The sequence below is a fragment of the Columba livia genome, chromosome Z, assembly GCF_036013475.1.
Source record: "Columba livia isolate bColLiv1 breed racing homer chromosome Z, bColLiv1.pat.W.v2, whole genome shotgun sequence".
NCBI lineage: Eukaryota > Metazoa > Chordata > Aves > Columbiformes > Columbidae > Columba > Columba livia.
In genome coordinates, this window is record NC_088642.1 from 19597974 (window position 1) to 19623876 (window position 25903).

At 38.1% G+C, this 25903-nt stretch overlaps 1 protein-coding gene and 1 non-coding gene across 5 annotated transcripts in view; both read right to left on the reverse strand.

Moving 5' to 3' along the window:
- The window catches only part of ZFR (zinc finger RNA binding protein), a 47392-nt gene that overhangs the window by 10186 nt on the left and 11303 nt on the right, over nt 1–25903 (reverse strand). For 2 of the 4 annotated variants that reach the window (XR_010469259.1, XM_065047510.1), the window contains exons 3-15: nt 18705–18987; nt 16820–16964; nt 15874–16092; nt 14357–14604; nt 13120–13311; nt 11732–12020; nt 10617–10810; nt 7861–7980; nt 6756–6901; nt 6216–6378; nt 4367–4572; nt 3986–4136; nt 2413–2554 (exon numbers count right to left, since the gene is read on the reverse strand). Coding sequence is in view for 2 of the 4 variants with exons in the window: in XM_065047510.1 (XP_064903582.1) it covers nt 2413–2554; nt 3986–4136; nt 4367–4572; nt 6216–6378; nt 6756–6901; nt 7861–7980; nt 10617–10810; nt 11732–12020; nt 13120–13311; nt 14357–14604; nt 15874–16092; nt 16820–16964; nt 18705–18987 (2498 nt within the window). In the remaining 2 variants the exon portion in view is untranslated. Of the gene's footprint in view, nt 1–2412; nt 2555–3985; nt 4137–4366; nt 4573–6215; nt 6379–6755; nt 6902–7860; nt 7981–10616; nt 10811–11719; nt 12021–13119; nt 13312–14356; nt 14605–15873; nt 16093–16819; nt 16965–18704; nt 18988–25903 lie in introns of all 4 variants that reach the window. The other 2 variants (XR_010469258.1, XM_065047509.1) reach the window with 1 other exon arrangement.
- LOC135577475 (small nucleolar RNA SNORA66) lies at nt 20650–20786 on the reverse strand. The gene has a single exon (XR_010469288.1). It is a non-coding gene; the product is annotated as a small nucleolar RNA SNORA66 (small nucleolar RNA).

Here is a 25903-nt window from a genome sequence, read left to right on the forward strand (position 1 = left end):
AACAGCAGATGCTAGGACTATGCATCCAAACCCCCTCCCTTTGTAAAACATGGCAGGTGTGACACTGAGCTTTAGAAAACCTTGGTCAAAAATCCTTCCGATGTCTTGGCAGCAACCCCTGACAGGAATCAAGTCCCTCTGCTAGAAGGCTTTGGACCGGGGCTGTTAGCTAAGGATAAAAAAGACACACGCGCACACATATATGCGTTTATAGGTATGTACATTTTGTTTGCTGAAGGAAAGATTCCACAGCAGGGGTTAGAGCACTTTCAATGCATCTGATTCAGTAAACTGTCAAACGCACAATACTGTAAGAAACAGTAGCTATGCGGTTAACAATTTTATTTCACTGTATTTTTTTTTAGCCTTTTATCATGTAATGGGGTTATTACACATCAAACATGATCCTACTCCACGTGCAAGTCTCAGTCTCATCTTTACTCAAACTGGTTCTTCCGGTAAAGCCTTCCTTATCACCTGAACTAGCTCCCCAAGCGGGCTAAAAAAAAATGAAAACTTTAAACCATTGTAAGACACAGAGCATAACAAGCTGCAGCAAGAAAAAACACAAACACATACTGTTACTCTGCAGCAAATAAGCAGTAGTCTTCGTAGTAAGGCCTTCTTTGCTGCAATAATTTGCAATTCCATCTTCTATTTGCTCTAGTTTCAAAAGTGAACTTTTCTTTTCTGCACATCCATTTGATACTGCTCAGTGTCTTGAAGAGAAATCTAACTTGATTTTGCTTGCCTAGAGGCAGTACTGCATCCAGCAGTGAATAAACTCACAATGATCATTTTAACTCAAGTGTGGGTCAGACAAAATACAGATTTGTTTCCTTTAGGTGGCATAAATTAAGGGATTGATGGCAGTAATTTGAAATTTATTTTTAGTCTACATAATAGAATTTTATGCCATAAACCACTTAATTGAAATTAAGTATTGCGGCAGGAATTGATATTGCACTTTTGCACAGTATATTAAGAAATAAACATTTCATTTAGTGGTTAATCTAATTCGATAATCAAATATTTTACATTAAAGTATTCTTTATTAAACTTAAATAATTTGTGAAGTCTGATTCAGCACAGACAAACGAAGGGTCATGATACAGTTAGATGGTCAAAAAACAACTAAATTTGTTGGGTGTGCCAGTACATTTAGAAAGCCTTTATAGCTAGGAATACTATGCACATCTTACAAATCATGTACAAAGCACTCTTGAAGATGCTTCAGAAGTCATCCAAACCAAGAATGCATCTTGAAATATTTTTCTGATTATGGAGGACAACTTGGTTAACACAGCTTGCTTGCACAGCTACAGGACGCTTACTGATGCAATATAGAAGTCTCAAGTATTTCAGAAGACATGTAATGATGAGATGAAATAAAACAAACCTGCGTGGCTTCTATAAGTACGTATATACACAAGCACACGTATACATACACACATACATTTTTTTCAACCTGCATGTAAGTGTTAAAGTAACCTCAGATTTCCCATTTGTAGGTTCACTGTCAAACACCAGAACCCTGTTTGCCATGATCTCTTTCAACTATGAAAATACAGGATTAAAAGGAAACAAAAGTTAATTTTATCTGACCCGTAAACAAAAAGAACCAATGTACTGCAGACATTTAATCATGCTTGTTGGCTTAAAAGCTTTTGGAGCTTTGAAAGTGTTACAGAACAGACCCTAAAGCAACACTGCTGGCACCAGAGAAACTATGGACTTCAGAAATGTGAATTGATTTACAAGCTTCACCTTCTGCTTCAGTTCAACGACAAAGCCATTTCTTACTGTACTAGTCTGGGTTTGCCAGTTGGATAGAAGACTGATTGTAATACCAGGAGCCTAAATACACTCAAAAAGCACTCCAGACCAAAAAGCAACCTCAGAAAGCTGGAAAAAATCACATTGTCTTTTAAAGTTAGAAGCACTGTTACCACCAAAGTATAAAAGTGCATTTTAAGTGGCGCTGCTATTTGGAATGTGCAAGCGATAGTAATACTGACCCAGTTTAAACCCCAAACCCTATTATTCGATTTCCTAAAACCACACAATCTCTTAGGGCAAGGCTGCTCTAGAAAGCCACTTTATAGCCACTTGTTCTAAAATACTTAGTTTTCCATGTAATTTTAAAAGAGAGGAAAAAAATAGCCATGTTTGTACCTTTTCCAGAAAGCTGAGGTTGGACGTTAAGTTAGAAATTTTACAAATTAAATAAACACATCATATACGCATTTATTTTAACCAACTGTTCTCTACCAAGACTGGTTGTTGAAAAACAAGGTTTCGATCAAATACATGTGCCAGCATGTTGCCTTCCAGGACCTTAATGCCATCTTAAGCAGAATAGATAAACATAAACAGGTGAGAAAGAAGTAACATCTTTAACAACTTCCCAACCTCCGTCCCTCATGTTCTCCTCCCGAATGACTGGAGATGTCAGTGTGATAGTAACTTGCATTTTGGGTTCCACACATGAATTTAAAATTATTGCTGCTTCTGACACTGCACACTTGATATCGTATTTCTCAGGACTTATTACCTAAATATCGAGAAACAGAAATTTCCATTATCACATGTCAAATAAAAGCATCGGGAAGAATTTCAACATAGTGTTTTTCACAGAAAGACAGAAACACAATATAATTATATGAAGGAGATACCTCTATATTCAAAAAAAGCACAGCATACACAATTAAGATATATATATATATATATATACAGATATATATATATATATGGACTTGCATGGTGTCCATTAGTGAAAATACACAGCAGTCACCAAGCATGCAAAAGAAAAAAAAAACAACCTACCCAGAAAGGAAATTCACATACAAATAAGTTACATAACAAGAATCCTGACAGTGTTTGAGACAAAGAAAACCTCAGTGCCACTTCAATGTCAGCTGCACATGTTTCTCATTTGAACACGGGAGCCTTTAAAAAGCACAAAGATGTACGAGTTGTTCTTCAAGCCAGCAGTTACACAATGGCTACTGCTGGGTACATTCTATACTTGGCTGTCACAACATTATACGATGAAAGGGCAAGATAAACACCAGGGAAAAAAATGTAAGAGTAACTAATGAGGTAGTTACTTTGAATTGCTTCTTGCAACTAGGTTTAATAATTCTAAATATCCCCAAAAGGAAGCTGTAGGCACGTCTGTCACATTCTTCCACAAACTAGAGGGAGGACGACTTCCACAAAAGCAAGACCCAAGATGTGCAGTTTTAGATTTTTCTTCTGTTCTGTTTCTTCAACAAAAGCATATTCAAGATGATTTTCTAATCAATTTTATCTTGCTAAAGCTTGTATCATGTTACTGATTCTGCCAAACATTTTACCAGAAAGTACTGAAATACTTACGCTGCGACAAGGATTCTGTAATTATGGTGGACAGGCTTTATTCAGCAGAAACTTTATTTCTTGTGGAAATATAGAAAATGCTTTATATGAATTCTGCTGAATGGTCTAGGACTGCATGTACTTTTTTTTTAAGGGCCAAATTAAAATAAAACTGCCAACCAAACACAAAAAACTTGGTTAAGTCATTATGGAAGTACAAAGCATTGACACATATAAATTGGAAACAAGATATAAGTACAAACAGACTGACATGGAAAACCCTGATCTTCAGGCAGAAAGCTGCCTCTAGCACTGCACGAATTACCTCTATCACTGCTGGTAACTGGATAATAGTTTTTCTTCTGTTCATTTCTATTTCCCAGTTAAATGAAATCTGTTATATGATGAGTGACACTACACATAGACACTTGTATGGACACAACATACAGAAAGCAAAACATGCAGCATAGTCCCCAAATTCAGATGCAAACACTCAGAAAATTGAAAGAAACTGAACCTGAGCTATGAAACGTGGCACAGTCAGCCCTGTGGGCATTTGACTTGAGGATGGATTTTTACAGTATCCTTACAAAAATTAAAATCCAAAAATTTAACTTCTACTTACTGCAAGTTGTTTGGGAAGACTTTCAGCAATACGACTGAGTAACGTCTTAGAAGGCTTCTCAGCACATAACAAAACAAGATTAACATTTCGGTCTCCACGGAGTAGCAAACCTTTAGCCAAAACGCCTACTCGCAAAACTCCTTTCAAAGCTCTGTGAATTATAGTTAAAAATTGCATTTAAAATGATACAAAAATCTTAAAACTAATTCTAAAGACAGAAAAGTGAAATAAAATAAGAGTATTCTGCATATTTTTGAGGCCATAGTGACATATGCCATATCAAAACCCTAAGAGAAGAGAATCCCTGCAAGCACTGATAATAGCGGAAGGAAAAAATTCAGAAACAAATTATGAAATACTCCAAAAGTAATTAAAAATTACCTGTCTTTACTGCCATCTTTTTTGTCATCTCCCTCTTTGTTCTTGCTTTTTTCAAGATCAGTCATACTGTCAGAAACAAGTTTCAAAGCACGCTCAGTAATAGAAACAATTTTCTGGACTGCTTGCAGCTCCTCTTCTGTTGGATATATAGCTGCATGTTTGGTCATCACATAGCGGTCATCAGAAGAGTCAGGTCGGCGTAGAGGCTAAAGAGATGAAAAAGAGTATTTCTGAAATTTGGGTAGGCTCCCAAGTTCACAAATCATAAGGGACAAAAAACCAAACACGCTACACAACAGAATATTCAAATCTCAAACCCCTGAAATGTAACAAAACATGAAGTGTCCTTAACAACTGAAACTGGTTACAATCAATCACATCTGAAAAAACATAAAATAGATCAAAATTCAACAAATTATGAAATCCGAGGATCAAAAGTATCTCCCCAACATAAATACGTATTGTCTATCATCTGGGAAATACTTGCATATTGCTGCGAAAGAAAGTATTAGGATTGCTTTTGTAGAATCACAGAATTCAAATAGGAAGGGACCTCAGGAGGTCCTCTAGTCCAACCTCCTGTGCAAGCCATGGTCAGCTTTAAGACCACGTAATGTTGCTCAGGATTTTATCCAGTTGATTCTTGAAAACCAAAGATGGAGGCTGCACAACATCTGTGTGAAAAGAAAATATTTTCTGTATTCAATCTGAACCTCTTTTTTTCTCAGTTTAAGCTGGTTGTATCTCACCCTCTCATGACTGTGAATAGTCCAGCTCCATTGCCTTTATAACATACAGTTATTTTAAAGCTATTCCATTGCACTAAACCTCTCCTCCAGGCTGAATAGGCCCAGATCCCTCAATTTCCACTCACATGGCATGCATTTCAGACCCCTGACCATCCTGGTAGCCTCCCACTGAACCTGCTACAGTTTATAGCATCTTTCTTGTACTGGAAAGCCCAAAACTGAATGTAGTATTGCAGTGTGGGTCTAATAAAAGCTGATAATTTCCCTTTACCTGCTGATTACACTGCTGTTAATATAAGCCTAGACATTGTTTGCCTTCACTGCTGCCAGGGCACATATTGACTTGCGTTCAGCTTCCTATCTGCCAAGATCCTCAGGTCCCTTTCAGCAGTGCTGTTACCCAGCCTGTCATTCCCCAGCCTGTATCTGTGCAAGGGGTTATTCTTTCCCAAGTGCAGCAACAGGCATTTGTCCTTGTAGAATTTCATGAAGCTCCTGTTAGTCTATTCCTCCAGTTCACCTTGGTCCCTCTGGATGGCACCCTTGCCATCAATGGTATCAGCTCTTCTCCCCACCCCAAACTGATTCAGTTTCACGCCAGCTACAAACCTTATGAGCGTGCACTCACTCCACCTTTCAGGTCACTGATAAGGTGCTAATAAGCCAAATCCCAGGATAAATCCACGTTAATACTGCATGTATTACTGACCTCCAGACAGAGTACAACCCACCACTAACCATTATCCTCTGTGACTGAGGATCTAACCACTTTTTATCTACACATTTGTCCACAATTAGATAAATAATATTGTATAAAGCAACTAGATAAAATAAAAAGAAGTACACAAATACAGAGTGATTTATGTTTCAGAAGAAACAATATTTGTCTTTAAGGCATCATTTTGTCATTTCAGTGGACTTATTTTGGAAGACAGGTCCGCCTCCACAGTTTCACTAGTATATAATTTCTTCTCCATTTTTCCAAATCCTTTATTAAGAAACACTGGAAACAACTAAAGTAGCACTGAATAATTTGTAATTATTAGCTGTGCTGCCTGCTACGTATGATTTGATTTTTCTTCTCAAGTTAAGAAACTCACAGCTGGCCCTTGGGGCTGAGGAGGCATTCCTGGTCTAACTCCCAGCAGGCCTAGTGGTCCTGGAGGACCATGAGGATATCCTCCATCTGGTATTCTGCGACGGTCATCCCAGTGATGCTGCTCTTCCTCCATTCTCCTCCAGTACATGTCCTCTTCATATCGCCTGAAGTGCATCAATCAAAGTGTTCTCTTTATATAGCAGTTAATACTCGCAACCATTCTAAATAAATTATTGTATGTTCTCATTAACTCATTTCTAGTAGTCATAAGCAAATACCAGTGAACTCCAGAGAGTAACTAAAATGAGTGGTTAGTTTAAAAGCGAATCTGAATTTATAGCAAAATAATTCTAATAGGTCTGCATTCCTCACAGGGACTGAACACAAAAATACCAGAAGGATAACGACAAATTAATTTAAAACAACATAGTGCAGAGCTGCCAAAACAAGCATTCAGAATAATTAGCTACAGAAGTATGGTTACTTTTAGATAACCTGACTGCACCTTTGCTTCATTCACAAATAAAACAGAGTACATTACCTCATTTCCATCCTCCAGCGTTCTTCCTCTTCTCGCCTTCTCCAGTATTCTTCTTTCTGCATCTGTTTCCTCATCTTCTCTTCTTGAATTTTCCTTGCTCGAATACTGGGCTTTACTTCTACTTGTAAGTCTGGGTTTACTTTTTTCTAGTTGAGAAAAATAATGAATAAAATGCTATTTTTCCTCTTGCCATCTCAAGGTTACAGGGTTCTTCTGACATGTTTAACAAACACTACCTGTCTATGATAAAATCAAGGGGAGTAAAATATAGTTTTAGAACTGCATTGAATGAGTAGCTGAAATAGAAAAATCCGTGTTCAGTATTCTAAAGGAAAGAAATACCAATATATTACAAAGAGTATGAATTCCCTCTTATATGAGAACAAAGGAATTTAACATTAAAATGTTACATGAATTACTAAGTAATTTGCTGTTCATTGTGTAGCAGGAGGAGTACACTATAGCCTGAAAAAACATTCCATCTTAATTACAGTGTGCTTCCTGATGCTGTTCCTTGAAGGGTCCCTCATATAGGGCCATACTAATGATTTACTGAATAAAATCTTCTAGCAATTTTTTCTCTTCTCTCATCCCTTTCACAATTATGCAGGTCCATTTTATCTCCTGGGATGACACCAGATTATTCCAATCAAAAAGCACAGCATATGTCAATAGGGTTGTATCTCATTCATGACTGAAAAAATTTGCAACACTTCTTTCTCAAACATCTCCATAAAGGGTTTATATGGTTTAATCTGCCCAAAACATTGAGCACTACTATTTTACACTTTTTGAAATTAATGGTAGACAACATAAAAACCTACTGTTGCTTGCATATGTTGTAGCATATTTTAATGGTGCAAAAGTTGCCTAAAAGAAATGTTCAAAATGTTTAAAAAAAACCAAAACAAAACAAAATACACTTTCACAGTCTGCATTACTTCTTTAAAACTATACTCCCTAAGAAATACACTTCTCTACCTTTTTTTAATATGCTGTTTACTCAGAGTACCTACTTTTGTCTAGTCTTTAAATGGAAGAATGTGTAATCAGGTGGCTGACATCAAGTGTTTTTTTTGATAGAAGCATTAGCATTCCTACTAACCTTGTACTGAAGTCTGTGCCTCCTTCCTTTTAAGTGCATCTCCTTGGCATTAGGATCATTAAAGCTGCATTCACAAAGTTTACAGTGAAAGCGGATCACCTTTCCTTCATCATTTCTTACCTGTAAAATAAAGTTGTAACACATCTCTTTTGGTGTTTTGTTTTGCTTTAAACAAAGCTGATCGTTGTGGCTTAAGCCCAGCCAGCAAACAAAGCCAAGATAGCCACTCGCTCGTTCCCCACCCCCACCTGCCCCAAATAGAGGACAGAATCAAAAGGGAAGGAAGAAGCTTATGAATTGAGATAAAAACTGTTTCATAAAATAACAAAATAATATTAATATAATAATACTAATTAAATACATGAAAGTAAGAATAAAATATAAAATAAGAGACACTCAAAGCAATTCTGCACTAACTCTGTCTGGGCCAAGCAGCCAGTCCCTGGAAGAGAGTACCCTGGTCCTGAACAGCCAATCCTGGGAAGAAAGTGAAGAGGCCAAAAAGGTAGAAAGGCCCAGAGGACAACTGCAAAATGGCAGGACAGCAAAAGGCCTAACTAAAGGAACTCCCTAATGGAACTCAACCAAAATGGAGCAGAACCAGAATGGGTCCCCTGAGCCAGAAAACCTGACGCTCATTAAATATGAAGCATGATGCTAATAGCATGGAATACTGTTATTGATCAGCCTGGCTGTCAGTCAGGGTCTGCCCCATCCGTGCCCTCTTTCCTCACTGCTTCCCACCAGCACATAGAGAGCCCAGAAAGACCTTGCTCCCAGACAACAACTAAAATAGTAGTAAGTTCTTATATTATCTTAATTCCAACTCAAAACCACTGGAAAGATACCTGAAGAAAAACATTAATTCTGCCCTGGGGTGTTAGCTTAATGTTCTCAAACCAAATCTACACAATGACCGTGCCAGCTATGAAAAAGGCGGCTTTCTAACTGCATGATGAAAATTAACTCCATTTCAGTCAAATCAGCACACTGATTCAAAAAGTAATCCAATTCAGTGATCCTGGATAATGTTAGCCTGTCTCAAAACGTGCCAAAAAGTTCATGCAGTAACTGAAGGAAGTCAGATTAGAATTTTCAATTCTGACAGACACACCATTGTGCTTGGTAAAGAACAAAGTTCTTCCACTCCAAAGAGTACACAGCTTTAAACTGGAGCCTGAACATACTAAATTGAATAATTACAAAACAGCAAACCATGAAAAATTTACATCAGACTTCATCCACATATCTCATGCCACCCATATGAAGAATGCCCCACTAAACAAAAAAGAAACATGTATAATACAAAATTGTAAACATATGCACAATCCTTTGCAGGTTCAATGCCTTGTAATTCTTATCTCCAACGAGGATCCTGTGAATTACAGGTCAGTCAGCCTCACCTCAGTCCCTGGGAAGGTAATGGAGCAGTTAATCCTGGAAACCATTTCCAGGCACACTAAGGGCAGGAAAACTATCAGACATAGTCAACATGGCTTCTCCAAGGGCACGTCAACCTTGACCAACTTGATAAACTTCTGTGGTGAAATGACCAGCCTGGTAGTTGAGGGGAAAGTAGCTGATATTGTCTACTTTAGTAAGACCTCTGACACAGTCTCACCATAATATCATCATACACAACCTATTGATGTATGGACTGGATAAGTATACAGTGAGGTGGATTGAAAACTGGCTGGATGGCCAGGCCCAGAGAGTGGTGATCAACAGAATGAAGCCTAGTTGGAGGCTAGTAACTGAGCCCAGTTAAACACCTTCATTAATTATATGGATGATGGAGCAGAGTGTACCCTCAGCAAGTTTGCTCATGACACAAAACAGGGAGGAGTGGGTGATGTCCCAGAGGGATACAGAGCCACTTAGAGGGATATCAACAGGCTGGAGCAGTGATCTGACAGGAATCTCGTGACATTCAACAAGAAAAAGTGCAAAGCTCTGTAGCCAGGGAAGAACAATCCCTTGCACCAGTATGTGCTGGGTGCCACGCAGCTGGAAAGCAGCTTGGCAGAAAGGGACCTGGGGGGTGCCAGTGGAAATCCAAGTTGAACACGAGCCAGCAACGGGCCCTGGCAGCAGGGAAGGCAAACGGTGTCCTGGGTGCATTACACAAAGTGCGGCCAGTGTGTCGAGGGAGGTGATCCTGCCCCTCAAACTCAGCCCTGGTGAGGCCACACCCGGAGTCCTGTGTCCAGTGCTGGGCTCCCAAGTACAAGAGAGACATGGCCACAGTGGAGAGAGTCCAGCAAAGGGCCACAAAGATGATGAAGGCACTGGAGCATCTTTCCTTTGAGGAAGGGCTGGAGAGCTGGGACTGTCTGGCCACGAGAGGAGAAAGCTGAGTGGGGCATCTGCTTAATGTATATAAATACCTGACGGAAGGGTGCAAAGAGGACAGAGCCAGACTTTTTCCAGTGGCCCCTAGAGACAGGAACTGAGGCAATGGGCACAAGCCGAAACACAGGAGGTGCCTTCTGAACATAAGTAAACACTTTTAGACTGAGAGTGACTGAGCACTGGCACAGGTTGCCCAGGGAAGTGGTGGACTCTCCATCCTGAGAGATATTCAGAAGCCATCTGGACATGGTCCTGGACAACGGCTTGAGGTGGCCCTGCCTGAGTGAGACTGGACCCCAGATGACCTCCAGAGGTCCCTTTCAACCTCAGCCATTCTGTGATTCTGTTTCACGTTGAACAAGCTTTCACTAGTTAAAAAATAGTACACATTTTCATATCTATACCTCCTCCACATAGTCATGGCCCACTGGCTGGACATCACTTTGCAAGGCAGCAAGAGTTGTGGGAGTCACTGGTTCAGCTGCTGTGTCTGCTTTTACTTCCTGTGTTTGTACTGTAGCAGCAGGAGGTGTTTTAACACTTTCAGCGGATTTCATTTCTTCCAGTTTACTTCCTGTTGTCTGCAGCTTATTGCCACCTAGAAGTCAAAAAAGTTAAATTGTTAACTTTAATAAAATGAGAATGGGATTACACTGGATGTGCAAACCGAAGACTTTATTTGCAAATATTGATGTTCTGGCCAAAGTATTCTCAATATTTTAAAATTATTTTAAACATAAACATATTTATAATACAATTTAAGTTTTTCTAAAGTAAGTTTAACAACATTCAAGTTACTTAAATACTTAGTTTTTTATTTTAGCAAGAAAAACTTTTGCTTCATATAATTGCAATTTTCATGCCTTTCTAAAATAGATATGACTGAATGGGAACAACACAGCAAACGTAATTTAATAATCTCTTTTTTGTCATCGGATAATTTTTCCTTTTGTAAATGGATCTAAAAAAGTACTTCAAAACCCTGTAATGTTTCTATTAACAAAGCTGGTAGCATACTCTCACTGTTGAAACTGCATAGGTTTTTCCTTCAAGAGCTGGATACCTTATTGTTGAACAGCTGCTTTCCATCTGTCATGCTCAGTTCAAAAGTTTCCACCGTTAGATTTCCACTCTTAGAAGGATGTCTCAGTTGCCCAGTTATCAACTGCAAACCTACTGCAGGTTGGATCTACTGCCCAGGCTGTAAACTGAAGTTAGGATCAACTGGACTGTAAACTGCAATATTCCAGCAGCTACTACATAAGAAACCAAATGTGGGACACTTTGTATGAAGTTAGAAGCGTCCAAGAGAGGTCATGTGGAGACAACTGGGCAGAAAACACCATAAATTTTGAAGCAAAACTTTTATTTATGCTCTATTTTCACCTATCAGTAATTCTTTAAACACATATCTACTCATGCATAAAGTTAACTGAATACATTCATATTTGCTGCACTAAGTCTTAAAAAAAAATAGAATAGGTTAGGTTTCAAAATAAAGACTGACTTCTGTACTTGCCAACAAAGTTTATTTTCGGTGTAGATATTTTCTTTACAGCTATATTAGCAGCAGTTGAAGATGTTTTGTTGTTGGACGCAGTGTTAAGTGGTGTGTTTGCCGTGGGAGTAAGAATTTTCACTGCAGAGGATGCAACAGAGGAGTTCACGGTACTGTTGCTAGTTGCTATATTTGAAGCAGAGGCAGTTGGTTTGGAAGCAGATGTGGATGTTGAGGAAGTAGCTTGGGTAACCACATTTGGTTCAGTTGAAGGAATGGGTTTGCCAAGTTTTGTGTGCAACTTTACTACCTATAAGAATAAAGAGAAATTCATAATATGATCTCTCTGTGATAACTGTGGAAAACTATGTAACACAAACGTCGTTATAACAAAAAAAATTCCACATAACTAAAAAGTTGGCTAAATATAATATATAATGATAATATATTCCATAAACCTACAGAGCCACTGGGCACCACCCAAAAATTAAATAGGTTGGCTTATTAATGAAAGAAAGAACACTAGGCAAGTCTATCTAAATTGTAATTTCTGCTCTTGTACTAACAAAAAATTATATAGGGAAAATTGTTTTAAAGCTCCTATGAGATTTGTTTACTTTAATAGGAATGACGTTATTGATGCCACTTTGCATTCTGAGATGCAAAGAGCTATAAAAACTGATTATTAATACTGTATCTCTTACTGACATAAATCTTTCCAGAGTTATGAGGAAAATCTGTAATATCTAAACAAACATTCTACATTGTCATTGCATTAGCTATTGTATAGCCAAATTTAAAATACAGGCCCACAGTCTTTATTCCAGAATGCCCACCTAACTGCACCCAAACAGTAGGGAAAACAAGCTCAGCAAGTCTTCTAAACATACTAGTTGCAAAGTTTACTACAGGACATTGTTCCCTGTTCCCATATGACAATTTTCTCTGCAAGAAATACCATGGAGTGATGCATAACAGTCCTGTCTCTTGGCACTGACTCAGCTTACAGTGTTTCAAAGCACACTTAAAGCTTCACAGCACCAGATAAATAAGACAAATGTCAAGAAAGATCCTGAAAACGACTGAGAGCAAAAGCATGCTACTGCATGTCCTCATTAACTCTTTTTCCCATCTTACTCAAAACCTTCTTCCTACAATTTACATACTCTCCCTAATAAAGCCTCTCCTCACTGATGCCGTGGCAATATTCTTCCCCCTCTCTCCCAACCAGGCCCCTCCAATATTGAGCTTATGGATAAGTTTGAAAAAAAATACAGAACTACATGTCTTTAAGCAAAATAATTCAAATTACATTGTTTCTGCGTATTTTATCATCTCAAGGATGAGAAAAAATGACAAGAAGAAATATACGACTGACCTGTATAGTAAGAATAAGAGAAAACTCTTACTTTCTGATGCTTTGCTCCACGGATATGGGCAGCATAAGCATCTGCCCCTGTACAAGACACATCACAAAGCTCACAGCGCAACTGATTCTGAGTTCCACGAGCAGAAGTGCTGCTGTTATTGGTGTTCTGGGAAGCTTTTAATGCGGCTTCTTTCTTCTTGTGTTTCTGGCCTTCTAAGTGCTCTTTGTAAGTCTGTTCAAATAAACAATACGCACACAATAAGCCATTCTGTATTGCTTTTTCATCATTCATGTGAATACATGTAATACAGAACATAGCATAAACCTCATACTTTGTTTAAGAAATACTTCCTACACTAGAACATTTCTTCCATGTGACATGCTCTATGGCATTAGCAGGCCACTTCCAAGACCAAGAAATTTTCTTCTCCAACCCCGGGACTTCACTTCTAGATAATACAAGATGAGCTTTTCTTCTACTTTTAGGTAATACGATACGGGCTTCTCTAATTTCTCTCTTCCTCAATCAAGTACTGGTCAACAGATATTACCATTGAAAACCTGATAAGATCAGAAAGCTGTAGTTTCCTGCATTGCATTCAATTATTCTTGATTTTGAATTTTCCACAAACTAGAAGACTACAGTGATTAACTGTATCCAGAGAACAACAAAAAAAAAGCAATTCAAAAGAAGGTAGGACACAAATAAAGCTGTGCTGAAAATGAAAGGCAGAAGTTGTTATTTGTTCCTATACCAACACTGGCAATCTAGAGAGCAGACAAGGTGGGAAATAATGACAAGTTTACATAAAGAGCAAGAACTGTTCAGCTAGACATGCACATAAACACCCTGCATTAATAAGTATCTACTTTGTAAGCAGTTGTACCCATTGCGAAACTAAACTGGGATGCTGGAATACAATGAACATTAAATTTTCAGGCTTACCATTTACAAAATGTATGTAATTCCACAATTATGAAAAAAGTATTTTCTAAGAAGTTTGCTATGTTAAAAAGCAAATCAAATTCAATGTTTAGAATATTTCTGATGTCAAAAGCACAGCTGAAGCTTCTCTGTACAAGCTAAGGGGATATATCTTTTTGTTTTCTCGGAGGAACCCTTTCCATAATAGCGCATATTTTCCTTTTATTATTTCTTTAATAGAATTATAGAATCAGATCTTTAAAAATTAATCAGTATTCTTAAAAGGGTCAGGTTTTTTAGCTGAAGAAATTATGGCTAAAGTGTATAGCAGAATATTACATAATACAGGTACCTGTGGTCCAGCACAGCTGATCTTACAAACATCACAGTAGTGGATCTGGGGTGGTTTGGGAGGTTGTTTTGGTTTCAGTTGCTTATTTTGGAATGGTGCCTTTTTTGTAAAGGTGGTCCCTGTCCAAGCAGCGGTTGCAGCAGCAGCAGCGGCAGCTGCTGCTGCCTGTTTCTGTTGCTGCTGCTGCTGCTGGTAATAGGACGATGCAGCTGAATACACTGCAGCTTCATAGCCAGAATAAGAGGTACCTCAAAGATCAAAATAAAATAAATGTTACATCATTGTACATCATGTATCAATTACATAACACAATAAAAGAAAACATGTTGCATAATAGACTTGAAGGGGGCAGGGAAGGATATAAACAATTTACTAGATCTTCTTAGGCAGTCTGAATTTTTCTTCATGTTTCACAGTACGCAAATACATAGATACCAATTGTATCAGGAAGAGTTTTAATTTTAGACACATCTTTGCAAACACACAGTTATGTTAGAGGTATGAAAGCATTCCTAAAGAACATGCGAAATTTCCTGGTACATCTGGTAAGAATGAGTATGATGTAACAAGAGTTCTAATAAAAGATTTATCAAAGACACTTGAAATAAGCAGTCTTCTAGAACCAGATTTACTGTTCAAGCTTCAAAATGGCAAGGAAGACAGACTTTATGTAGATGAAAGCGGGAAAATGAAGATAAAAAAAGAATGGCTAGTGCTATTATATTTTATTTCACTGATTTAAGTTATTTTAGTGCATAGGAGCTGCTTGCTTGCTAAAACCTGAATATTCAGTCCTTGATTTCTAGTATCAAAGTTGAATAAATCAAGGAAACTGGTCTTTCATACCTTTAAGCCAATTTTCCCATAAACTTTCTACATCTACTGCTTCAACTATTTTAATCCTCTGATCAGGCTCTGTCTCAAGGAAGTCTTAAAATCCCTTTTTAAACAGAGAACAAAACAAAACAATTTCAAGGCAGCTGTGATATGCCAGTTTATTACCATCTTGCCAGAAAGTTATCATCTTTTCATGTTTAACTACTTCTTGGATTTCTAATGTTTGAAGGGATGTCTTTTTAAGCACCTATTCACCTCCCATTTTAGGTCAAGACAACCCAAATGTACAAGATTTGGACTGGTCCTCCCTGTCTCTATAGTTGCTGTTTGATGGCAGCACGCTCTCTTCCAATTTCACTGAGTAGTATTTGCATGGACGTGTTTCCTTATTTTTTTCTGTCTCACATCTTTTCTCTCCAAATCTTACAGTAAGTCACAAAACGCCACACACAAAACGCCAATGCTCTGCATATTCTCACATGTAACAAAATAGGCATATACAAACATCAAACCTCTTCTAAAGATACAGCAAAATACTTTGCCATTATAATGATCGAACTGGTTGATACTTACCAGTAGACTATGATGAACTGAAAACAAACTGCTAAAATTCTGAGTATTTAAAGCCTCTCCTGTAACAACTGCAGAGATCCCAGCAACACAATATACAAAATTCTTACCAGAGTAAGTAACTGCTGTTGTACTGTATGTCGCACTTTGAGTATAGGATGGAACAACAGTAGCTGCAGCTGCTACTGGCTGCACAGTAGAGGATACCGGATATATAGAAAACGTAGTTGTTGCTGGACTTGGAGTTGCAGGTTTTATAGCTGTCACTTGTCGTGTTTGCTGGGCTTGGGTATACTGAGTTGCCCCCTGGCTATATCCCGCTTTTGGAGCTGATAAGGATAGAAAATAAAAGTGTACAAACATTGACATATTTTAGCTGAATGAAATGCAAACCATATTAAGTGATACTTAATTATATGCTGGGCAATACATGTGTAATGTGTTTTTGGTGTTGGGTATTTTTTTTTAGTTATGGTTATGCATTGTGTACCATGTATCACACAACTGTTAATCATGTCACAGCTCACACTAGTTAGCTTCAGATTTCTTTATTTTTAACTGCAATGCCACGTTTTTAAACAACCGCCTCATTCAGTGGTTTTACTAGAATACAGTAAATGAAAGTAAAGTTTCCTATTAAAGTAAAAAAAAGTAAACGGAATGTATACTTTGTAGCAATCATGAAACTAATAACTACATATATTAAGCAACTAAAGAAGTAAAAAAAGTCTTTCTAAGCAAATCACCATATGAACCCACCAGTGACTACTGGAGCCTACTTCAGCAATGTTTCTAGACACATCAACAAGACATTTGCCTAGAACTAAGTTTTCAGTATATTTAAAAACAATCTAAACCTCAGATACAGCTACATATGGAAATGTCACTATAATGTTCAAGTTCTAGGCAGAGCAAATCTTTCTACATGTTGAGAGAGATTACATGACTAAAAAAAAAGAATCTGGATTACGTGAAATATTAAACCCCCTATTTTTAAGTTATTAAAGTAGCACACAGACCGTGTCTAATGACAGCAGTTTGAATCATGCCACCCACCTGTCTGGTAGTACGACTCAGCTACTGAAGGCTGAGGCTGGGCAGCAGCAGCCACAGCTGCTGCAGTTGCTGTCGGCTGTTGATAGTATTGTTTGCTGTCATAAGCTACAGCTGGGGCAGTAGATCGAACATAAGAATAGGAATCCTGCAAATTAAAAAAAAAAAGAGAAAAACAGTGACTTTCTCCTTCAAGTATATACCTGCAGTAATAAAAGTCATTAGCAGAGTCAAAGAAACAATGTGTTTTCTTCTGGTTTGCTAAGGTAGATTAAAAAAAAAACCCAAACGTTTACAGATACAGTACATACAAATTAATGCATTAAATAAATTTATTTTTACAGATACTTCAGGCTTGAAAACAACTCTGATCATCTTTTTCAGACTTTAAACAGGAATTAACCTCATGCCATTAAATAGCTTCCCCTACCAAATTATTTTTGTTACTGAAAAGCAACTACTCTCATAATTTTCATAATGACTGTATCAGTTTACATTTCTGTAAAATATGATGTGAAAAAACACCACAGATCTCCACAAAATGGGAATTTCTACAAACCTCAATAAATTCACAGGTTTACAAACATGACCCTTTATTTGCTCTAAAAATCCCATCACTAACAATACTTTCCTTGGTTCTATTTTTTAGAGTATGAAAGTGGTACTTTCAAAGCTTTCTTTACTTCTTGATATTTCAAAACTAGTCCATTAGGGAACTACATCTTATCTACAATAGCAAGGCAAGCAGCCCATTTGACATATCTAGAATCCAGGAGATGGCTAGTAAGCTTAGAACGGGAGGGCCTGGAAGGCACTGTATGTCTGAACATATACTCTCTCATCCTCACCATATTAATGGTAAAGCATAAAGAGTTAATCAACTGAGGAGTAGCAAAGCATGAATTACTATAGCTGAAAGGCACTGAGATATAAAAATTGTTTTTATTTCCAAGAAATGCAACAATAAAATCTATGTTCCACCCAACCAGTGTAAAATAAAACTATTTTTATGTAGTTTAGGGGACTCTCTTTTCTATCCAAATGCATCTAATAGCTGACCTGGTAATTATGAGTACCTGAGCTATGAGAAAATCCTACTACATCATGGTTCATTACCATATGCAACAAATTATAAAAGCTATACAAAAGGATTGAAAACATTAAGCAACAGTGTTGTCCTTTTAAACAAACCAAAATACTAATTACACTCTAGATAATGTCTTGGTGAGTTTAGGACTAAAAAGTTTCAAAAAATATTACAAGACACATCTTACTTCAGCATCCAAGATCAAAACAGACAAACAGTTCCCTTTTGTGGAAGGGAACACGAGGTTAGGCAGTGATCTCACAAAGGGTACCAAAAACCACCCAAAGGGTTGTTCCTGTCCTAGGGCAATGTTCTATTCTCGTATGTTCAGTACTAAGAACTTCCGTGGCACTCAGGAACCTGACAAAGGAACACTACTACTACCTCCACTGAAAACTTTTATCTGAACAGTTTTTCCAGCTACATCAGTTCCACGACCCAGTTTACTGCATGCCACTCAAACATTTAAGCTAGTTGAGAGAAGATGGTACTACTCTTTTCAACAGCAGTTTCACAAAATCACTTGGAGATAAACATCAGTTCATCACTTATTGTACCAATGTCTAGACCTTAGCTCCTGCAGTACTAGCAATGATAATCCTCTATACAGGACATACGAGACTGCAGCCACTTCACATTCTAACAGTTTTTGCTAAGTACTTTGACTTGTATTCAAACTGTGATTCAGAGAAGAAAAAAATATAAGTATTACCACATTCTCTTATCCAAAGAGGCCTCTTCCTTTTACCACATCATTTAAAAATTGTGCAACAGAAGGTTGTGGTTTCTTTTTTAACCCACCTGGTAATTCTGTGTAGTGACAGGAGGTGGTGGTGGTGGGGCTTCTTGTTGCCTCTGTGTGTAACCATAGTCCGTGGCTGTGTGTGCTGTAGGGTAGCCGCCATACGCGGCAGCTGTTGCAGCAGCTGCAACGGCTACCGGGGCAGGCCTGGCTACCGCGACTGTAGCTGCTGCTGGAGCGTAGGCTGCAGTCACGGTGTGTGCAGCAACCGGTGCCTGGTGAACGGTGTAGCTAGCAACTGTAGTTGGATGGGAATAGGCTACACCCGAAGCTGGCTGCTGGCTATATTGGAAAAGGACAGTAAGTAAATAATTACATCAATCCAACATACTAAACTAATGCCTACACATTTCAAAATCCCAGATTTGATTAATACTTGTCTGCTGTACAGACAGACCTGCAGCAGCTACCCATCTATGCATACACTTTAATCCTGCACTGTTGTCCAATAATATTTAAAAATCTTTATAGGGTTTGACATCTCCATAGCACTATTAAAAGGTAATTCAAAACCAACTCCATGCCTAGCAGAGAAGTAGTATCCTGTATTTTTCAGAAGAAAATGAAAAATAAAATCTCACATGAAACAAACATACTCAGTGGTACAACGGAACTGTACCATTATGCTCAAGACCAAAAGGAATAAAAAGTTACAGCATTTTTCCCCCAATATTCTCTCTGACATAACTACCAGAAACAAATCGATTTTAACTATAGATACCATTATTTTTGCAAAATACATTTCCATAACTCCCTTGTGGTTATAGTAATTTTTATTGGTTTATTTTTATGAAAATTGATTTTGTCATTTTAACTAAAGCAGAACCCATTAACTTCAATACATAAAAAAAAAAGTTCTTAGAACAGTGATGTGGAAAATTTCATTACTACTGGACTTCCATGCCTGGACTCCACCTTCTGCCCATCATAGGCCCGATTGCTTAAAAGACCACTTGCATTCCATTCAAATTTAATTCAGTTGTGAGTGGTACTCACAACTACATTTCATTTAATTTTCAATTTCTCAGTACAACAATAGAAAGAAAACAGCCTGAAACGCTTTGGTGTAGCTCCCACCACTGCTTGAAACAATTCCTCCTACTTGACATACATAGGAAGACTCTGTTTTGTTAGTTTAAGGTGAGAAATTGGACTCCACCAGAAAATTCAGGAAGACTATTTTATGATGGTAAAAGTGAGTGACAGCCTATAAAATTAGACTGCATTACCTACATATCTAACAGTACAGAAGCATAAAATACTCACAAATTCCAAGGTAACTATCATTCTTATATATATCTGCTAAAACCACATTAAATTGAGGAAACAGAGAGCAGATTGTTTAGCTCAGGCTGCAGTTGAACACATCACCAGTCCAATCCTGCCAACAGAAAAGCCTTGCTCCATCCTACCTCCACTCTTACTCTTCCCTCCTCCCACACAGCAACCCCAGCTGTGCTTTCTTATGCCACCACTGGTGCTAGTTCTGCTACTTGTCAGGACACTCGGTGCATTGACTTAAGTCATTAATCTAGCAGAAAATGGTGAGAATAGTTGTTGCTGGGCTCATAGAATCCCATGGTAGAAGTGTTAGAAACATTGGAGCTTACGAAACAAGTCTGCCAAGTGCCAGAACACACATAAATTATGCATAGGGAAACAGGAAAAAAAAAAAAACACCACAACAAACAACAAAGGGAGTAGGAGAAAGAACAGGGACCTGTCCAGGAAGCATTAACTTGGCTCTGTATCATATTTTGTAACAGTGCCAGCCAGTTTATTAAAGAAAATGCTTTTGTTCTCAGAATACATATGACTAAAACTACGTGACATTTTTCAGTATTTAATATTGTGAAGAGGATTATGATCATTATCACCAGGACAATTAATAAGATTCTGGTACAGACAGTTTCACTTCTCCTGTGCTATTTTTGTATTGAAATTTCTTATCATGGTATAGAATTAACTGCCCAAATAATTTGATTTCTAAGGCCAGTACAGTTCTATGACCATGTTTACTTTAGCAAACCTGTTCCCCTTGCTTCTGCAACATCATGCAGAGCTAGTGATCGAGTTTGCAAGACTACAAGAAAAATATTCTGGAATTGACTGCTACATCCTTTTTAGAAGTTGTTCTACATTATGTTACAGAAATTCATGGTGACATCTTTTCTAAATTTATCCCACTCCCTTTTCTCCCTGAAAACCTTCCAACTGTGTCCAGTTCTGGGCTCCCTAGTTTAAGAAGGACAAGGAATTACTGAAGGGAGTCCAGCAGTGGGCTACAAAGATGATGAGGGGCCTAGAGCACCTTTCTTATGAGGAGAAACGGAGAGAGCTGGGTCTGTTCAGCCTGGAGAAAGCTGAGAGAGGATCTCATCAATGTTTATAAATGTCTCTAAGGATGGGTGTCAAGAGAATGGGACAAGACTCCTTTCAGTGGTGCCCAGCAACAGAATGAGGGGCAACAGGTACAGACTGAAGCACAGGAGGTTCCATCTAAACATGAGGAGAAACTTCTTTACTTTGAGGGTGCCAGAGCCCTGGAACAGGCTGCCCAGAGAGGTTGTGGAGTCTCCTTCTCCGGAAACATTCAAAACCTGCCTGGACACTTTCCTGTGCGATCTGCTCTGGGTGATCCTGCTTTAGCAGGCGGATTGGATGAGATGATCTCCAGAGGTGCTTCCCAACCCCAACCAGTCTGTGATTCTGTGATTAAAATGACCAGACATTTTCATGCCATTAACTTAAATAAAAATATTTTTGTGCCAACTTCTTTGTTTAACTTACAAGAGTTTTTATTCTTCTTTGATAATTAGTGTCTCATCACATTTGCTGAGATGAACCTATCTCCTCTTAGATTATTTTACCAGGCTGCCTATTCCAGTGATCTTTCTTGCAGTTCACCTTTGTACCTATCCCAGTACTATTCTTCTTTCTTGACTACAGGTGGCAAGAACCACATGCATCATTTCAGATGAAGTTTCTGCTGTGCTACCCACTCTATTGCAGACCATGTTCTCCTTCCAAACAGTCTAGCTTCCCCAGAGCAGCTTCTTGTAAAGTTACCTGTGTGTTAACAGTATTTTCCTCATATCAAATATCACGACACATCATGCTAACAACAAATACTAAGCAAGACTCAGAACCAATTCCTAGGGAACTCCATTGCAATTATTCTTATTTGATAATTACTCATTTAATTTGTCTAACTGTACTAATACTACTAACCACCTCTACCACTCTCTACAATTGTTTTACTAATCTCTACCTTAAGGAATAACTCTCCCTACTGCACCACATCAAGTATTTCAACTTTATCCAAATAAATAAGACTCCGAAAGATTTACACACGTGATCAAGCTATTAGAGCAACAATGAAATACAGCTGAGCCATGTCAGCAAACCACATGCATGTTATTTACCACAACAAAGCAAGTAATTCTATTTAGCTTAATCTCCCAACACAGTGGGGAAAAATTGAACCAAATTACTCTGTATGTGCTACGGGGTAAGGGCATGCAAACATTCTTCAGAAAAATTAACATTCTTCAGCCATCACTACTCCATACTAGCTATTAAAATAACTAGATGAATTTGTTGGTAACTTTAAACCCCCTTGTCAAAACCCAGGATATTCAAGAAGCAATTAAAACCTTTTTCTAAACTCCACAAAGAAACCGTAGCAGTGTTTTTGATACAGAAAAATAAATATGGACTTCCAAAGTGAAAAAAAGCTGGCAGCACACTTAAAATTAAGTCAGAAGCTGGCTAGGAGGTAGAAATTGCTGAAAAATAGCAATAAATGAAGTACTGGAGTCCGCTTAGCAAAACATTGTTCTGCAGTTCCAAAACCACACAGGTCTTTCTAACTTCAAAAGCCATACAATGTGGGTTTGTAAATAAGCAACATTATTGCACAAAAAAAAGCTTAGATGAGAACTTGTTATAATTACTAGATCTAATACAGCAGAACCCTCACTTGTTAGTTACTTTTACACAGCAACACTGACAGAACACCTGGATTTCCTCTGATGTATCAGCCCAAGAATGACAGAGAATTAAGAGCAATTAAGAAACAAATACTGAATTAATTTCTGAAGAACACTGGGCTCCTGTCCTTTTTCCTTTCCAGCTATATCCCTTTTCTAGTAAGAAAATGTGGGGGTTTTGTGAAAATGTAAATTTAAAGTAGAAAGCTTTATGTTTTGCATTTTAACAATATTAAAAAAATACAATGCTTTGATACAATGCTTTCTACTTTGCCAGTTAATAACTTCATATGACTTAAGATTGTAAGATATTTTATACATTAAGGTATTTGTGGAGTAAGTCACACATTAAGAAACTTAATACAGTTATCTGTAGTTATTGTCAGAGGAACACATTTTCAGGAAAATGCAGTCTATTTCCATATGAGACAAATACCACATAAAAAGTATGTATAAAGGAAGCACATAAAAGGTTTCCTGTAAGCCTTGCTTTTCATCACACTGACTGATTTAATTTTAGAACAAAAATTTATTGTAACTCACGTGCACGCAAGCCAAAGAAAAACAAAAATGCCGATCTCCAGTTCATCTCCATACTAACAACCAACACACACACACTAATATTGCTGCTTCTCCAGCTGTGTTTAGGGTGCGGAACACTGAAAATTCTTTCTAGCAGCAAAGATATTAATTTTTTTTTTAGTTTTCTGAAGAATGCTATTTAAGATGAGGACTTAGTTAAGATGAGGACTAAAACCAACTTTGTCTCTATCCAAACTGCAAGTTTCCTCAGAAATTGCCAGTTTTAAACATAGTTCTTGCTGGGTTTTTTTTCATTTAAAGCAGCGATTTTCAGGCTGTCTTAACACAACATTTAAGCTACTTTAAAAATAATTTTTACAATACAAATTCTTTGTACTAAAACAATGACTATGACTTATTTTTTTTAAATCTAACCTTTAAGAACATTTGAACATTTTAGCATTTAGGAAACCATATTTGTTGAGACCTAACTGACAGATTTCTTGAAGTTTCATAGATTATTCTGTTAGTAGCAGAATAGCAAAAACCACAGTTTTGCAGTTTTTCTTTCAGGGATCTGCAGATTGAAACAACCCTAACCCCACAAAAGCTGAAAGAAGCAGTACAATCTGCTGCTTCTTCAGATCCGAACTTAGGAAGAGGCACTACTGAATAAGTGAATAAGTCAGATGACAATTCAAGTGTGTTAACAGAACCTGGGCAAAGCAAATTAAAAACAAAATAATGATAATAAAGAGCTTTTTTCCTCCTAAACACACTTAACAATAAACCACAAAAATGGTGAAATGAAATATTGCACTACAGAATACAGTTAGTTGTACTTTAAAAGTGACTTCCATTTTTCTAGAGCCTGTCACTCACTATGCGCATAAAATTTTGATGAGGACAGAATATGTATTTTTAGAACTTCAACAAAAATTATATTTCCTCTTATTAACATTTTGTGAACAGAACATTATTTGTAATCCAGTTCACTAAGAATCCAAAGTGAGGTCTGAAGGCATGCAAATGTGCAACCCCCTCTTGAATTCTGTGGCTTTTCAGTTTATGTAGATAAAAATTTCAGCAGCTCCAAGTAATGTATTCTATGATTTAACTACCCACAGTCTAACAAAGACAGTTCTCTGCAGCAATTTTGAGTTTCCTTTCCTCTTCCTTATTTCTAAAAACATCCTTGCACTATTCCTTACAAACAAAAAATACGGATTGCTACTGGATAGCTAAACCATATACTATAAATAAATCACCTCAATAACAAATATCCTCATGTTTTCAATTCACCCTTACTGCTTTGTTAATCTTCATTATTAGTTTCATTATCTGATCTAAACCCAACCAAAATCTCCAAGGTTTTCCCCACTGTACATCACAATGTAACTGCAAGTGCCTGTAACAGTGATGCAATATATGCTCTGTTCCTACCTCCCTACTCAGTTGCAGACAAGGAACTGCTCATTACCTATACTGCTTTCTTCATTATGAAAACATTGATTTTATCCAAGTCTAGTCAACAACCATGTTCACAATGACAGCTTGCAAGATAAAATGAACTGAGATTAAGATGTTACTTCTGCCTAAAAACCACCAATTACTAACATTTCCCCTGTCAAAATCACAGAATCAGAGATTGGCTGAGGTTGGAAGGGACCGCTGGAGGTCATCTGGGGTCCAGTCTCACTCAGGCAGGGCCACCTCAAGCCGTTGTCCAGGACCATGTCCAGATGGCTTCTGAATATCTCTCAGGAGGAAGACTCCACCACTTCCCTGGGCAACCTGTGCCAGTGCTCAGTCACTCTCACAGTCTCAAAGTGTTCACTTATGTTCAGAAGGCACCTCCTGTGTTTCGGCTTGCACCCATTGCCGCAGTTCCTGTCTCTAGGGGCCACTGGAAAAAGTCTGGCTCTTTGTGGGCTCTTTGCACCCTTCCGTCAGGTATTTATATACATTAAGCAGATGCCCCACTCAGCTTTCTCCTCTCGTGGCCAGACAGTCCCAGCTCTCCAGCCCTTCCTCAAAGGAAAGATGCTCCAGTCCCTTCATCATCTTTGTGGCCCTTTGCTGGACTCTCTCCACTGTGGCCGTGTCTCTCTTGTACTTGGGAGCCCAGCACTGGACACAGGACTCCAGGTGCGTGTCCTGGTGTTGTGAACCGCCCCCCCGTCCAGTTTTGGGCTGAAGCTGGGTGGAGGGCAAGCAATGGAAGGAACTGGCCCGAGTCATGTGGCCACGAACTGACCAATAGGGGTATTCCATCCCATTCATGATTTCCTGTATATTAAAGCAGAGCACTGGACTGGCTTTCTCTCTTTTTTGCATCGGCTGGTCGGTGCATCGCTTCTTTTTCATGGGACTGCTTTCCTTCATTCTGCTGTTCCTGCAGGCAAGGGTCTCGTGCTGTTTCCGCTTCAACTGTGGGATCCTGCTGGACTTCAGGACTGGTTTTACAATATTTGTTTCTGTGTTATTTTTCTCTGTGTTCGTTTTCCTAGTCTTAGTAAACGTTTTCAAGTTTCCCAATTCTCTCTTCCTTTACTTTTCTCTTTTCCTGTCCTCCCCAAATCCTAGTGATAAGGACGGGGAAGAAGAGGGAGGGGGGAAAGGGTGAAGGGAAACCATCTGCCACGGTTTTGATTGTCTCCCCACGATCAAACCACGACAGATAA